The sequence below is a fragment of the Aptenodytes forsteri genome, unplaced genomic scaffold (genome assembly GCF_000699145.1).
Source record: "Aptenodytes forsteri isolate BGI_AS27 unplaced genomic scaffold, ASM69914v1 Scaffold184, whole genome shotgun sequence".
In the NCBI taxonomy this organism is placed as follows: domain Eukaryota; kingdom Metazoa; phylum Chordata; class Aves; order Sphenisciformes; family Spheniscidae; genus Aptenodytes; species Aptenodytes forsteri.
Window position 1 is genome coordinate 1,872,397 of NW_008796078.1, and position 16,236 is coordinate 1,888,632.

The 16,236-nt window shown below is 43.1% G+C and overlaps 1 protein-coding gene across 1 annotated transcript in view; it reads right to left on the reverse strand.

The window, feature by feature from the left end:
* Positions 1-4,842: 4,842 nt before the first annotated feature.
* SPHKAP (SPHK1 interactor, AKAP domain containing) overlaps positions 4,843-16,236 on the reverse strand; it is a 55,055-nt gene continuing 43,661 nt past the window's right edge. Inside the window, exons 7-10 of the mRNA XM_009286689.2 lie at positions 13,932-14,210; positions 9,890-9,942; positions 9,621-9,805; positions 4,843-6,970 (exon numbers count right to left, since the gene is read on the reverse strand). Coding sequence (XP_009284964.1) covers positions 6,827-6,970; positions 9,621-9,805; positions 9,890-9,942; positions 13,932-14,210 — 661 coding nt within the window. The 3' untranslated portion in view covers positions 4,843-6,826. The remainder of the gene's footprint in view (positions 6,971-9,620; positions 9,806-9,889; positions 9,943-13,931; positions 14,211-16,236) is intronic.

A 16,236-nucleotide genomic window follows, 5' to 3' on the forward strand; every position in this document is an offset into this window, starting at 1 on the left:
TTTGACTTTGCTGATGTCTGGTAGATATGGAATCATAGAATCACAAGATAGGAGAAGTTGGAAAGGACCTCTCGAGATCGCCTAGTACAACACCCCTGCTCAAAGCAGTGTCGACTAAGCAGGCTGCCCAGGACCACGTCCAGCCGGTTTTGAATATCTCCAAGGATGGAGACTCCACAGTTTCTCTGGGCAACCTGCTCAGTGTTCGATCACTCTCACAGTGAAAAAAAGTTTGTTTTTTTTCTTATTTTTAAATGGAATGTTTTCTTGTATTTCAATTTGTGTATGTTGGCTCTTCACTGGATACTGCTGAGAAGAGTCTGGCTCTGTTACCTCAGTCACCTGAGAGAAATCGTGTTTAGTGTGAATGAATCCAGTAGCATGGCCCCATTTCTTTGCATGTCATTTTTTCCTTGTAACCCTTTTAATAAAAAATAGCATTATGATACTCTCAAGTGTGAAAGGGGTGTTGTTATGCACCTGCTTTGAGTACTTTTGTATTAATTTTTTTTGTTGTGTAATAAAGTATTGAGTTAAAATGCCAGTTTCGCTACTTGTAATGCGGTGCCCCACTTGATATTTCTGGGGAAAACCAGCAACCATTTGTGAACTGCATTGCTATTAACTACTGCATGCATGCTGTAGTTAAACTCCCAGTCACCCCCTTTCATGCTTGCCCACATCTTTCCATTCATCCCACTCCTTTCTGCTCAGCTCTCATTCTTTTGTTTTCATCTGAGGTAAAAATAATAATGTGGGTGGTGACTCCAGCTCTGAGTCCTGGCCCAAAGATTATGGCCAGCATGAAGAAACTCTGCACACCGAAGATTTGGGGCCGAGGATCATGACATAAACTGAGAAGTGGATGAGGAACTCCTGCAAGTCATTTACCACCGTACAATGAACTCTAACCCAGGTTTACCTCTTGCCAGCAATCACCAACAGGCTTCGCCTGTGCAGAGCTCGCCCCACCTCCTAGCAGGGCACCTGAAACTGCAGTTGCTCTTTGCAGGGGAGTAGGGAAGGAGCAGAACCGACTGGTCTCTTCCAGCAGCCTTGGAAGAAGGATGAAGAGGCAATAGAGGGTAGGATCGAACAAAGTATGTGTGGTGACCGGAGACAAAAGGAAGAAAGGAAGTGCGCAGCAGAGGATGAACTTGAAGGTATTTTGTTTTTATTGTGTATCTCTGGGTGGTTATGGGCTTGACTTCAATATGTTGTTAACTTTAATAGGAAGTTGCTAATGCTGATGTGTTCTGACTATCTCCGCGTGCTTGCCAGCATCCTTGTGTGTAAGTGAAGAAACAAAAGTGCCTGTCATCACTTGGCAAATATCCTGGTTGTTTCAAGTAGTGTTGTGTTGTGGGAGAACTAATGCAGATCATTTGAAATTAAACCTTCACCAGTAGGCAAAGTGGCTGATGTTAAGGTTACGGTAATGCTTGTGGTGTTTCCTGTTGTCTTGTGCAAAAGCCTTGTGATATCATGAGTGTTTCGGTAATCCGGAACTGAAAGGGGCAGGAAGGGCAATGCAGTTCTGTGTTACTTTAGACTTGCCCTGTGTCCCCAGATCAGTTTGCACCTGCACTTACAGGTGTGACATGGGGGATTTCCAGCTGACAAAAATGGAGGGAAATTAGCGTAATGAAGTGTGTACAAATACTGCTACATAGTTAAAAACTGAAATTTGACTTGCTGTGTAACCATCACAAAGTAAAACAATTCTTTGGACTGTAATTAGGAAGTAGATGGGTTTTTTTCCCCTCAATCTTTCACGTTGGGTTATTTTCTGTTGCCTTTTCCTTTATGATTTTTCTCCTACACTATGCAAGCGATTCAGTGAGTCAAACATCTGTAGTAGCTTTTGGCTTCGAGCTCTTGTCCTATTTTTATGCGAAACTGTGAGTGAGCTGAGGTTTCATAGACTAAGCATTGGACTGGGAGACCATCTGGGCTCTATTTCTGACTTTCCCTAGATCCACTGATCTGCTTTTCAGGCTACGTTATCCAGGTTTCCTGCTCAAATGTGAAATACTTTCGCACCTGGTGTTTTCTGACTCTCCCTAGATCCACTGAGTGCGTAGCGTTGCTTTTCAGGCTACGTTATCCAGGTTTCCTGCTCAAATGTGAAATACTTTCGCACCTGGTGTGATTCACAGCACTGCTGAAAAGTGTGCTAACTTGGCACCTCGTAAGAACTTCAGTAGTGCTCTAGGTACCATCATGCAAATGCTTTGATGTTAGGCTCTCTGCACCTTGGTTTACCCATATGTAGATTTAAGAAATTATGGAGATATACGTTAGGAGGGCATTGTATAGATGTATCATCCTGAAACCATTCTGTGTCTCTGGCAGCAGCTTGATCCCTTTCTCCAATTCCGCTGCAGTCCCTGCAACCAGGATAGCACGCGTGCGCTCTAACTCCATTGTCCGGTGCCTTTTTAATCTTATCAAAACATTTGGCTCCTACGTACCTTCCACTCCCCAAGCTGCCACTGTAAGCACTGGGTGGTCGGAGTGGGATGTGGCTTTCAACGTTACCCTGAAATGCTGGCAAACTCGATTCACTGTGACCTTATTGAAAAGGATTACCTCGGGAGACTCCTGAAGCGTGCTTTAGTAAGTACTCTCACAGTGGAAATCGGATTTGCTGTATTGTTTCTGTCCTTTAGACCTCTGAATCCTTCCAGTATATACCTCTGTGAACGTACAAGTTTGTTTTTCTGGGAAGGAAGCCCTTAGCTTGTACTGTGTAACTTCCCCGGGACAGAACATGCATTTTACAAGACAAGGACGAGGATTTCCATCTAAGCATACGATGGGTACTTGGACTCTTTGTGTGTCTCTCGAGATTCAAATTATTTTCTGAATAGGTGAGGATAATAACTCACACCCACTCATGTTTTAAAAGTGGCATTTGGTGAGAATTTCTTTTTCGGCTCCTTCCGTGTGATCACTTGCATTTCCCGGGTAGTTAATGAAAGGATATGAAATATATCCTGCTTGGTTATAGTTTCCAGTTTGCTGCACTTTACTGTCTACTTTTCAGCTGAAGCTGGGAGGAGGGCACAGTATCCATCAGCCAGACCTGTCTTCACTGCAAATTGTTTTAATTAGCTTGATGGTCCAGCTGTCTAATTTAACTGTCTGTCCTGCTAAATGCTGTACAGCTGCAAGTTGCTTTCTGAGGGCCTGTTCCTCGTGGTGACTGCCTTTAGGGTGGGTTTGAAAAATTGAAGTAGTGGTGTTACGAGTCCGCTCGTACTTAGCAACGGCTTAGGAATGGCTCTGGCTTGAATTGAAGTTCTTAAATTGGCTAGTATGGATGTGCTTTCCTTCTCAGCTGGAATCTGTGTTATTTATTAAGTAGCTCACGTGGGCTCTTTATTTCAATGGAGTGGTGGGGTTTTTTTTCCTTGACATTCTGAAAGTCAGAGTGCAGGATTCATGGTGACGTTCCTATGCTCGTCTGTCACGCAGCTCTGCATGAAACTGGATGAGAGAAACAGTAAAATTGGCCTCTCCAGAAAAGTTACCTGCTGAATTTAATAGGATAACTGTAAGCAGGTGACCATTTTTTATCATAGACCACAATAAAATGGTTAATTTACTTGAAGAGACTATGAAAATCTTGTGTTCTGACAAAATGGAGGAAGATTATAGTTTTTCAACTTCTAATGATCCCAACATTAAAAGCACCCTCAACAAAACCAAGCTAAAAATGAAGGTTTTAAGCACTTGTTTTCCAATAGGTGATTCTCCTGTGTTTGAATTAACGTCTCTACAGGCCAAATTCCGCTCTCCATGAGGCGGGTGGTGGAGTCCAGCCCAGGGTGAAGGCACCTTTCCCTGACGCAGAGGAAGAAGGTGCGCGGGGCAGCCCTGGCTGGGACCAGCGCTGCAGCAGGTGCTGAGGCAAACGTCTGCTGCTCCCGTGGGTGGCCTCTGACGGCCGGGGCCTCTCCTGCGGCTCGTGGGGTTGGTCTTATTTAGTAAACTGTGGTGCATCTCTTTCAAGTACTTATCCAGCTCCCACTTGAACCTGTGTGCAAGTTTTGCATCCTCTCTTTTTGTTTGCTTTGAGTCTGGCTCCTACGAGTTTCGTTTGTTGGGTCCTAGCTTTTGTATTGGGAAAGACAGTGAGCTGCCACCCTCCCCACACCCTCAGGATATTAACCACCTGCATCGCGCTCATGTATACAGAGAGGCTGAACGGCACGTAGTTTACCCTGAGATTTTTTTTTACCTAAAATTGTATGTGGTATGGAGTTCTCATTTACGTGTAATTAAAGTTGACTTTAATTTTTTTCAGCCTTTTTTTAATGGTGGACAAGTCCTGTTCTGATTCACTCAGCTAAGTGTTGGTTTCCTTTTCTGTTTAGCAGTAGAAATACCTTTATTTCTCCTCAGGCAGGGGGGCAGTAAATAGCTGTGCAAACTTAAACAGGCAGAAGAAACTCCTGAACTTCTGTCTCCGCACCCCCCTGCCCGCTTCTGCAGGTACTGAAAGCAGCTGGAGTGAGAGACTTGGTATGTTGGGAGTTACTCGGGGGTTAATTCTCGGCAACGAACATGTAATTTCTCTTTATTTCGCTGTGGTACTAAGAACGTTACGATTAGCCTTCTATCACTTGAATGAATTGTGGAACCTGAGTAAAGCCATAGCTTGGGTACTGAGGTAAGACCTGGAGCTTGCTCCAGGTTAGGGCCATGGGTCAGATTTTTTCATTCGGAAGCAGAGCTTTGGGAAGGTACAGGGGTGGCAGGCAAACACGATTTAATAGGTCAAAAAACCCACAGCACGTTCGTGAACTTTTTAGGAAGGCAAAGAGCACACACGTTGTAACACAAATTTATTTCCGAATAAATTGCAACATGAAGAACTACTGTACAGAGAAACTGCATCACACTGTTACAACTCTGTCATGATATTTGTGCTTTGTAGGATAAGTAAACATTTATTCTATCACAGCAAAAAATTGTATACTGACAACTAACTGTATTTGGTTTAAAAATAAATACACTTTCCCATTTATTAACTCGAACAAAGCGCTTTAAGTCTATAATACTTGGTGGTACTTACTAACTTCCAGCCTCAGAAATGCTGAGCGTTCGGAGTTGCCGCTCACGTTGGTGGGAGTTACGGGTGTTCAGCAGCTCCTAGGAGCAGGCTCAGTGACTGCACGGTTACGCCCAGCGCACGCAATCAATTGACCTTTATCTTGACAGTAAAGCGACCTTCGCTGTTTTGTGTCTGCTGCAGAGTAGATGTAGGATTACTCATCTCGTTTAATGTTCCACGTTAGGTTTTGATTCGCTAACAATTTGTATTTCGTAACAAATGAGCGAGGCAATCATGCAAGTTTAGGAATGGTTTTAAAGATAAAATTGAGAATATGGCTCTTTTTCGTAAGTTATTTAAAACTACTTCAAAATTTTCAAAAATATTTAGTGCAAAAGGATAGTTTGTTTTTTTTTCCCAAGAAATATTACAGAAGCATATACTGTTATATGGAAAATAAAACATCTCAAATATTTTATTGGGAAAAGCAGGCAGGTTTTCTATTACGCAATTTGGGTAGGGAGAGATGGAAGATAACTACTTTCAAAGAAAAAAATCGCAGAAGAGCTGTGATAAGTTGAATTTACCTTTTAAATTCAAAACCAATCTCTTTGGCAGAGTCGAGAGAACGTATCATTAAGTGCATGACACGAACAGATCATCTCAACAAGGCGATACCATGGTATATCTTATCAAACAGTTATAGAAACGTCATAGTAATGTGAACGACCACATGTAGTCCAAACACTCGTATCCAAAATGAATAAGTATGTCTGCTGAAATTTTAATAATCATTTTGCGTTCTTGTAGGTTACAAAAATTAACATTTAAGATTTTAATGATGAGATGGTACTCTCTTCAGATATGCGTTTCTTCACCTTATTAACAATTTATTTGATTAAACTAAAATTAAAATAGTATTTTTTTTTTTCACCGCTTTTAACTGATACGTAGCATGTTACATCGTGCTTCAAACAGGAGCACGGTAGGTAACAAATGTACTATCACGACTCCCCCTTCGCGGGTAGGGACCCTGAGGCACAGAGGTGAAATGACTCGCCCGAGGCCAGGCGGCAGGTCTGTGGTGGGACGGGGCTTAGAAACCTGCTGCCCTGGCTCACAGAGCTGTGTCCGGGGATATACCAGGTGTAGCGATGCTGAACTGCACTGCCTCCGGGTGGAAAGGAATGAGTTTTCTTAAGGGCGATAACTGAGAGTCTAGATTTTATTTCCTTGAGAAGAAGACAGGGATGGGGAACAGCCACGGAAGAGAAATAATCGCGTGGAAAGAAAGTAAAATGTGTTTTCAGCAGCTTTTTATTGTGTTGTCTAACTGCAAAGTTCCTAAGTGTTCCAAAGTTTCTACCCCTTAGCAGGGGTATTGGTGTTTTAAAATGGAAAGTTAGGGTACTATCCCATTTTAGCTGATTGATTTAATCAAACTGATGAAAATGGAACGTATTGGATACTTAATTAAGCCTTTACCGTGTAGTCCATTAATTCAGAAGGCTAAAAATCCATCCCCTCCCAGTACAGCACCTCCTGTAGCACAATACGTCAAGAGTCCCTCGCGACACGGAAAGATAGAATACACCTTGGTTTCACTTTGCTCCTTGTTCGGTTGTGGAAGGGGCGCGTGCTGTTTCTGTAGAGTTTGTATATCTTTGCTCACTTTATTCAGTGATGCTCAGAAATCGGAGCGTTACACAAACCACTGCTTATTTAAACTGGAATAAAACAGAAACGCTGCAGAGGCGAACTTTCCTAACCCAATTCGAGAAGCCAGTCGAACAGGCTTGGCGTCATCTCTCTGCCTTCCTCGCTGAGCTTGCAGTACTGCACCACGGCATGGAAGATATCCCCCACTTTCCAGGACTTCCGTTGAACTAATTGCACAACATCTAAAAACTAAATAAAAAAACAAAACAAAACGCGCTTAGGATTTGGTTAACGTTTTGCTACGGTTTTGTTAAATGAATACACGCAAACCGCTGTAAGACCAGCCTCTGTAAACGCGCTGCTGTCGGAGGGAGTGGACACGGTTCACCGCGCAGCGACATAAAGGTTCTTTCCATTTATAAAACTTCTTTTCTGAAGTTCCGTAGCTGCCCAAAGACCGGTCGGATCTCGCGACATTTTCTAAATTAGCTGCCCTCGTCAATTATTTCCTATTTATCGCGAGGAAAGTAAGAACAGTGAAAGTGACCTTGACGAAGGACCACAACCTTCTTTGTTATTGATGACTCGCTGTCAAAGTAATGGAAGTGTGACTATCCATTCTAAAGAAAAAAGAAAAAATCCCTCTGCGTTACCATTAGCTATATTTTAATTTATATTTCATTTTCTGTCTTTCCGCGTATAGATCCCACAGTATTTTAAATAGCCACACAGTACTGGTGGGAGGGAATTCTGGGTAAAGTTCTGTTACACGAAGGCATTTGCCACAATTGTGGTTGAGTCACAGGGAGGATCTATATTTGACTTTTTTTTAACTTCCAGATAAACCAGAGGTTAAATATATGTTCTTAAGCAGCTGTAAAAAATCCTGAATTTTGTCCACTTTGTACTGAATAATGGGCTCCGCAGTGTCATACATCTGGTCCCGTTTTTTTCTGAAGCACATAAATGAAAATCAAAGCTTTTCATGTCTTTGAATTTCACAATCAATATCTAATTAGCTTGCTCCTTCTACGTTTCCAGTTTTAAACCACACAAGAAAATATTGTGTGTGTCTAGTTAGTGTAGCTGTTTGCTATTTACATACTGAAGCCTAAACTTTTAATATGTATTTTAATGATATTTAATAGGCTCGCGATTTCCAAGAGCACTGTTGTAGGCAGGATGTGCTTCATTATTCTCTAGTGTATTTTTGCAATTGAATTAACTGTTTGCCAAAGCACATGGGTAAAGCTGACAGCTGTTTCTTTAATTAGACGCAATTTGGACTGTTGCTGCTGAATGCATTTTAAATTATGTTTATGATTCCCAAATGCATGTACTCAAGAAAATCAAACAATGTCTCTGCTTCTCAGAATGATCTTCCCATAGACGTTATTTTAAAAGACCAAAATACTGATTTGTAACACTTTTTTCATTAATTGATTGGAATACCGCGACGCTTCTTGTAAGCCTTAAGGTTTGAGCCGTTCTTGCTGACCTTGGAAAAGGGGCGGTTCTGGTTATTCCTGAAATGTTGTAGGTGGCACTCGGTGGTGTCTACAACGGAGCGCGACCTCATCATCCAGGAATAGAAACGGTCTGCGCTGCCTGTGGCCGTTTTGGACTTCAGTGTTGCTCTGGGGGCTCTGGCTTGGACTAGTAACACCTCAGGAGGTTTCTCAGTTCCGTCAGTCTCTGTCTGTCCGCCTCCCTCTGGAAACGGACTTCAGCTTTCAAAATGGTGGTTGGCAGAGGCTAAGCCACACCTGAGCAGGAGCAAGAGAGTACTGGCACACGTAGCACTTTTTGCTTGCTAAGCCAGGGGAGGTGCTTCATAATTTCCCCACAATGACGCAAAACACTTCAGTCCAATTTTCCAAGTAACAGATGTGTGATTGCAAATATGGCTCCGCTGGACACACTGGTTGGTCACTGCCTGGGCTAAAACTGCCTCTCAGGGTAGTAATAATATAAGGATACGCCTACACAGAGAGGTCCATCCCGCCTATCCTCCGAACTTTCAATCAGCTCTGGTGCAGAAGCCTCGGAGTCTTGGTACGCGAGACACCAAACGTGAGCTAATATAGGTTATCTTTATTTTGCAGTTAGTCTCTTCTGTACATCTGAGCTGTGAGCCCGTTCCCTGGTGAGCAGCAATCTTTTTCTGCCAGCACAAAGTGACTATAAAGCCAGCGCATCTGGCCATGGTAGATCTCGCATAAATGTAGGAGGAACTGTCAGGCCCCTGTGGTACCCTGCTGAATCCCCAGCTGTAGCAATTTATGAACAGCCGTGAGCAAGTTCAGACCTGCCCGGGGCTGTCTGTCAATCAGCGTTGCAGGCGAGGCAGAACCTGCGTAAGGACTGAGGAATTTCAGAGCTGCAAATCTTAAGCACAACTTACATCTCGTGTCATAGTCAGCTCTTACTGTCACTGAGTGGCAGAACTTTGTACGTGCGATGTCTGCACTCGAGTGATTTTTATTTTTATTTTTTAAGCCACATGTTTAAACTCCGTGTAAGCCACCTGCAACCCTTCAAATGCAGCCACATAGAGGGCTCTTTCTGTTAATTCTGCCTTAGGCATTGATACTTAATGCATCATTGATATGAAAAAGCGAACAGACTCATCGAAGCATGTTGCAGAGGCTTTGGAGAAGGTCTCGCGGTGATACTATTTTTTTGTGCCATGGCCATACTACTAAACGTCTTCTTTCACATACCTTAAATTCTGACACACTTAATCCTCCCCTCCCTTTCTGTAATGAACAGTAGCATTGCCATCTTGTTGTAATGAAGATGCGTTTGCATCAGCTTTTAAGCTCAGCAACTTCAATGAATCGTAACTGGTACTGCGATTACCGTTAATTAATAGTATGCCCAATTCTGTAAATACTACCTTTTCAATTCTGTTTTCCTGAGATTTCTTAAAATAGATGGTTGGAATTCCAAGTTCAGAAGCGGCTATCCACTGCAGGGTGGCTCGCAGCTCCGCATCGGGGCACTCTGGTTCCAGATCAAAGTTTATCACCAGTAGGTCCTTTTGACAATTGGCTGTTCCCACTGAAAGCCCAGAAGTACTTTCTGGAAAAATAATCCCAACAGTTACTGCGCAATTACTTGGGTTAACTTCAAATTGTATGCTTGAATTGATATGGTTCAACTTACCCTCTGTATTTTCTGTCTGTTCTTTAAGGAAAACCTTTTCTTCTACTAATTCACTTAGAAACAAACAACAACAAAGCTTATTAGTGATACTTAGGAACAGTCTACAACATGGCTTCACGATGGATAAACTTCTCCCTCAACGTAAGACCTAGAAAACTGCAAGAAAGAAGTTACACGGGATGAAATAATAAAATGCGGAATATATTTCAATTATTTCACGTGTAAATCGGGAAAAGCTATGGGAATTGCAGCATTATTCCCTTAATAGGATGAAGCACTTGTACTGGTTGCACTGTGTGTTACGTTTCACCAGGATCTGTGTATCTTTACAGTTTACGTAATGACGAGCAAAGGACATGATGGTAAGACACAGCAAGTCTCATAACCTGGGGGGAAATACTGAACTTCCAAAGTCTGCATTTTGCAGTGCTGTACTCCCTGGCCGAATCTTTTCCAGTCTTGCTTTCTAGTTTAATCTGTCGTAGTTAAATACAAACGTAACTATCAATGACTTCAACTGCTGCTGGTTTTAAATATATTAGCTGTTTGGATAAACAAATTCCGTTTACACCTTGCAAAAATTTCCAAAGATCTTAATTTCTTGTGTACCATCTCTTTCTTGTTAAACTACAGGAAACAAACTCCTGGCACGTGGTCACTGCTTCGGCTTCCATTTCTGAACACAATATCCACGCTCGTGTACACGTGGCAGGAACTGCAAATTCGCTCTTGATGTCGCAGCTATTGCACTCGTTTCATCGCCCCTGGAGGGACAGCACTTACAGTACGCGCTTCCAGACTGTCCCGTTCTGCCCTCAATCAGGGGGAGCGCTGCAAGTGTAAGATTTTGTTTCTAGCATGGGAGGACGCTACTCTTACCACCCTCATTCACAGGATTTCAGAATCTCCCCCAAGGCTTCAAAGAATCAAGATTATATCTACTCGTGCAGTGGTTACTGCAAGATGTGAGAGGAAAGAATAAAATGGCAGCATGCAACGTATGGTTTGTCATGACTTAGAATCACAGGTGCTTAATAACTTCCTTCCCATCAGATTTCTTCCCAGTTTTCTGTTTGAACAGCAGATGTATTCTGTGCCTTGACTTTGACTTGTGGAACTACAAACTTCTCACGCCCATTGGCCAACACCTGAGAACGGCCCCTGCAAGCTAACGAGGGGAGTCAGAAATTTATCCCTTTGGGCCTCGGAAATCTAAGGGAGAGGGGTCGTCTTTAGGGATGCGTGTAGGAGGTATCACTGCCTACTGTGAAGACGGAAATGTTTTAACAAGGTTAGGTTCCGAATCGGCAGCTGAGAGAGAATGCGTGTAAGTCTACAGAAAGATGAATGCCCAGATTTCTTACAAAAAAGGAGCCTCTTGAAAGCAGGACAGTTGTAGTATAGTCTGGTAACGAGCTGTGAAGATTTTCTGATGTCAGCGACTTCACAGCGTTCCCGTGTTCAATGCGTGATGTACAGTCCCTACGCTTCTGCAGTGGCCGCGCCCTGACTGCATCGTGGCATTCACCGGCTGGCAGGTTATGCCAGGTTTCAGGGTACCAGAATCTTTAGGCAAAAAATCTTGATAGTTTTATTGCATGCTCAGTAGAAACATGCCCAGAAAGAATAGGTAAGATGTACTTTGGGCCAAATTATTATTATTCTTGGAAAGAATGCTATCATATTTTTTTCCTTTGACTTTAATTGATCCTTATCTGCCTGACCTTACTTGCTATTACTGTAAAGTTTTGATAATATTTGAAGTTATTCAGAGAAGAAAGTTCACACAATGGGAAACCGATACTGCAGAAAACTCTTTGAGGCAGAGCGGTTGGTGGATCCGTATTCTCTTGAGAGACCCACCTGGGCAGGCTTTCCTGTGATCTTTCACTGCCTAGTGCTGTCACTCCGCACCGACAACGGCACGGGCTTTTTTTCTGAAGCTAACGGCAGGCTCAGCAGCAGGTGCAAAGCAGGGCTTGGCACATCTTAGATGGCGTAAACGATTTGCAGTTAAAATTAGACTAAACACCAAGTCTCACTTCAGTGACTACTTACTTAATCATAGGAGAAGAGGGCACGTTCTCCTGATAAATTTCCAGGTCCATAATGCCAAGACTGCTAGTTGTACTGCTGTTGCCATTGCTGACAAAGCAAAAGTTTAAATATTAGCGCCAAGCTGCACCGAACATGTCTCCATACATCTTTTTTTAAATTTATTTATGTACAAAGCAAAGCGAGGAGGCTGCCCCCCGTTATGCAGAGTTCCACAAAATCAGTTGTGCTCAGTAAGTGGTTCCCAGAATGAAGCACACAAATCTGCTCAAAATAATGAGGCTTTTATTAAAATGGTTCTAGATGGAGCATGTATCAAGTGATGCTGTAAACTAGGAGGAAAAAAAAAAGTGGACTATCTGCTTGTGAATGGCTTATGCAATGAACGTTTGGCCTCAAACAAGAAACCGGTCTGCATGAGTCCTTGAAAAGAAGGATTATCGGGTACGGAGATGTCCTGGAATAAACCTGCAGGGATTCAGATACCTCTGAACGTTGTGAGTTATAGCAAGGCATTTGGTTGCCCATCACACCACTTACCTGCTGGGTGACTCCATGCCTGTAACCAGCAGCAGTTTAAACGTATTACATCATACCCCAAATACTCCCGGGGATCTGATGGAAGCCACAGGTACAGTGACGGCCCCTTATGTTTCTGACTACTCTGAAAGACTGAGATTTTAATTAAAGCCAGTGCTCGTTGGGACCAGTAATATGTAGAACTATTCTCTTTGGCTTCTTCACAAGAATGAAGTATTACATCTGAGAATATTTGGAAAAAATGGTACCAGCTCACTTTATAACATCATTGTAAATTTGACAGTCGATGTTTATGTAGACATCGTACTAGTCTGATGAACAGGCTGTGACTTTGCTGGCTGCAAGTCAATTAGCACAAACAAGTTCTGTGTGGCGAGTCAACTTGAACCACTTAATTTTTACTGGAAAAGCAACTATTAGTATTTTTCCTTAGGTTAGAAGGATTGACCAGAGAGTTCCTTTCCCCATCAGGTTTTTCTGAGTCAGTGTCAGCACGCCACGCATTCAGACTTGCTGTAGCAATTTCTGTTTCAGTGCAGAGCCAAAAGGCACAATACATTAGCTCTCTCAGACCGAGGACTTTGTTGAAGGTTGATAATAATGGGATGAATGTTCACCCACACTGACAGACAAGTTTTGTTCAGTATTTTTTCAGCTAGCCGACAGTGCTCTCTGACAGAGCGTCTTTCTCATCCCTGCTTCATTACCATAACGTCTTCCCTCCTTGTTGTCTTAATACCCAAGAGCAAGATGTAATTACCTGACAATATTTTAAAACCTAATCTAAGAGCACGTGAAGAAGAAACCTTGCTCAATTTGAATGCGTGAAAGGGCTGAAGTCAAACTAACATCACTTTATATAAACTCTAAGGACTAGATTACGTCTTTAAACATGTCCTGACTTGAATAGGAACAAAAAGCAGCACATTGCACTGGGAGCTCTGGAATTCATGCCTACTCAGGGGGAACTCGGTCATCCTCTGTTGATCTGCTCCCCGTGTCAGTCGAAGCAGATCGGGGCTCTCTCTCTGCTCTCAGTGCACAGATACCTGGCGGGAATAGCAGCCTCGTCAATCTCAGCTAAGGAGATGCCAAAATAAACGTTATGCAAATAGTAGCAAATAAATCAGAGGAAAGACCGTAGCAATTAGCTTGTCTGATGGCCCTTTCACTGCAGGACTGAGGCACTTGAGCGGTGCCAGGAAGTTTTTTCTTTGCCTGAATCTAGCTGCTCACCAATAATGAAAAGACCTGGCTGAGAACCAGTGCGTGGCTAATTTTTTTTTCCTTTTTTAAAAATAGAGAGATGAACTCTGCCATTAGGCTTTCTTTACAGTATTCTGAATAAACCTCGAGCTGTTGACCCTCATTCCCGATGCGCGGCAGTCAAATCATTGGCTTGGTTGATTAGACCGTATTGTATACTGAGAACAGACAACACGGGTACCTCAGGGATCGCTCGCTGAGCTGTAAGTAGCTGCTTGTGTCATCAGGATTGTCCTCATCGTTAGCCAGCTGGGACCAGCTGCCAGTGCTTTCTTCACTGCTGCTGAGGTGGTTTGGAAATTCTTCAGCTGTTTTTGTCTCTCCTAGGATTTCGGCATCCGGTCTGCTCTCGGGACTGTTGCTGGTAGGGTGATAAGGAAGACACATTGATATTGTCATATAGGCAAACGAACTGGTGCCGCCAATCTTCAGGCAGTGCTGCTCATTACAGTCAGCCAAGCTGCAAAATTATACAGATGCAAGAGACTGGACAAGCTTGTAATTTATACATGAAGTCCAGCTGAACATCTGGTCTGAGATGCTCTCAAAAAAGGATCCGCTTAGGACTGCTATAAGCAAACACAAAACAAAGTAAGCCTTCTACTGAAATATGCATAGAAGAGGTTTAACTTGTACAAAATGATTTTTACATGTACAAAAAGAACTGCGCACTGCATAGGCCTAGTGCTTAATGCACTTCAGTCAATCAGCGGTTGAAATATGCGGTATATGTTAGTGCAGAATGACAGCATTTCTTGGAAATACATATTGGCGCTAAATCCCTGTCGTACTAATGGGTGAGTAAGTTTCTTGCCAGGGTTTTCCACTCTCTTAGCATTGTAGATCCAAAAGAGGTCTAGAAGTAGAAGTAGGGAAGTATTGTGGGTTGAGAACCCCTCATGACTCAGCCTGCTGTGCTGCTTAGGATCTGTGCTGCTTAGCTTGGGGAAGGAGGCAGTATTCTTTTTCGAGGCAGGTGTGCAGCAGGTAGTCAGAAACCAGACTGAATATGGAGCCCAGACTGAGTTTAGAAAATACAGGGTTAAGGGAAAAATGCTTTATAATTCTGCACAGTTGACATATGTCACACACACACTCACATTTATATGACACACATACATATACACAGACTCCCACAAGTGCACACACACACAAACAAAAAAATCCCTATATTTACGGTAACTTTTCAGAACCAAACTGGACGTTGTGAGACCTACTGTGGGACTTTTGATATGCAGGCAGAAAAGTAATTTAAATTAATAATCCAAACCCCCCTCTTTTTGGATGATAAGAAAGAATTAATTCTACCACTGCAGTGCCGGAACAACAATTAAAGCAAAACTGCAGTTTTGTTATATTTACTGGATGGTTTGCGTTTGCACCTTTGTGATTAAAACCGTGTAATGTGTACTGGCAACCCTCTGCAGGATCCCTCTAGAGAAGTTCTCGCTTTCAGACTTATTTATAGTTATGGCTGAGGCACCCTGTCTTCTGTTAGAGCAAGAGATCACCCCCAAAATTCTATTGCTCCCAAGTAATTAACTTGATTAAGAATATACTGAGACGATATCATTGTGGGTATCTCCTGCCATGCCCTCACTCTCAGGACAACTGAGAAGTTGCTGCATTATTGCTGGATGTTAGAGAGAGAGGCAGCCTCCTGTACAGGGAGAAAGGGACTTGTTTGCCTGAGGGCCTCTGCTCTACCAGGCAGTCAACATCTGTCAAATAACTACGCCTGTCATCCCTGACCCCTCAGGTACAAAACTCCTCATCTGTAGTAACACGAAGGCACTGAGCGGCCGGGTCGCAGGGTAGTGGTGTTATTCAGATTTTTAACACAGGGCAGGTAGCGCCTAATACCTGGTCCAAAGCACGAGAGATTTCTGTGGGCGTTGTTGCTTGGCATTTTGGGTTTTGTTTGATTCATTATGCAATTATATCTCAGACTAGCGATGCTTTGAACTGGCAGTTCCCTACTTCTGCACAGTCGGTTGGAACGGTTTCTGTGTATCTGTGACAGGACTGGGTCTGTTGCACTGCCTACATACAAGAAACAACTCTTTTTCCTTGCTGAAGACCTCTTGCCCAGGCCTGCATGGTTTTCTTTTTTCTAATTGACTGTATGTCTGCTTGATATTTTGCCTGGATTCCTATGTGCCTGTATCTACACTAGCAAGTAATTTCATGCGGTAGGAGTGGATCAAAGCAATTGGTGCTGATGCTTTTGTATCTACATTATACATATTTTTAGGTTTTTACTTCAGCCTAGACTCGGTCCAGACAGCCATGCCACAAATAATTCTGCCCCTTTACTCTGCTCTGGTGAGACCCCCCCTGGAGCACTGCGTCCAGCTCTGGAGCCCTCAGCATAAGAAAGACACGGACCTGTTGGAGCGGGTCCAGAGGAGGGTCACAAAAATGATGAGGGGGATGGAACACCTCTCCTGTGAAGAAAGGCCGAGAGAGTTGGGGTTGTTCAGCCT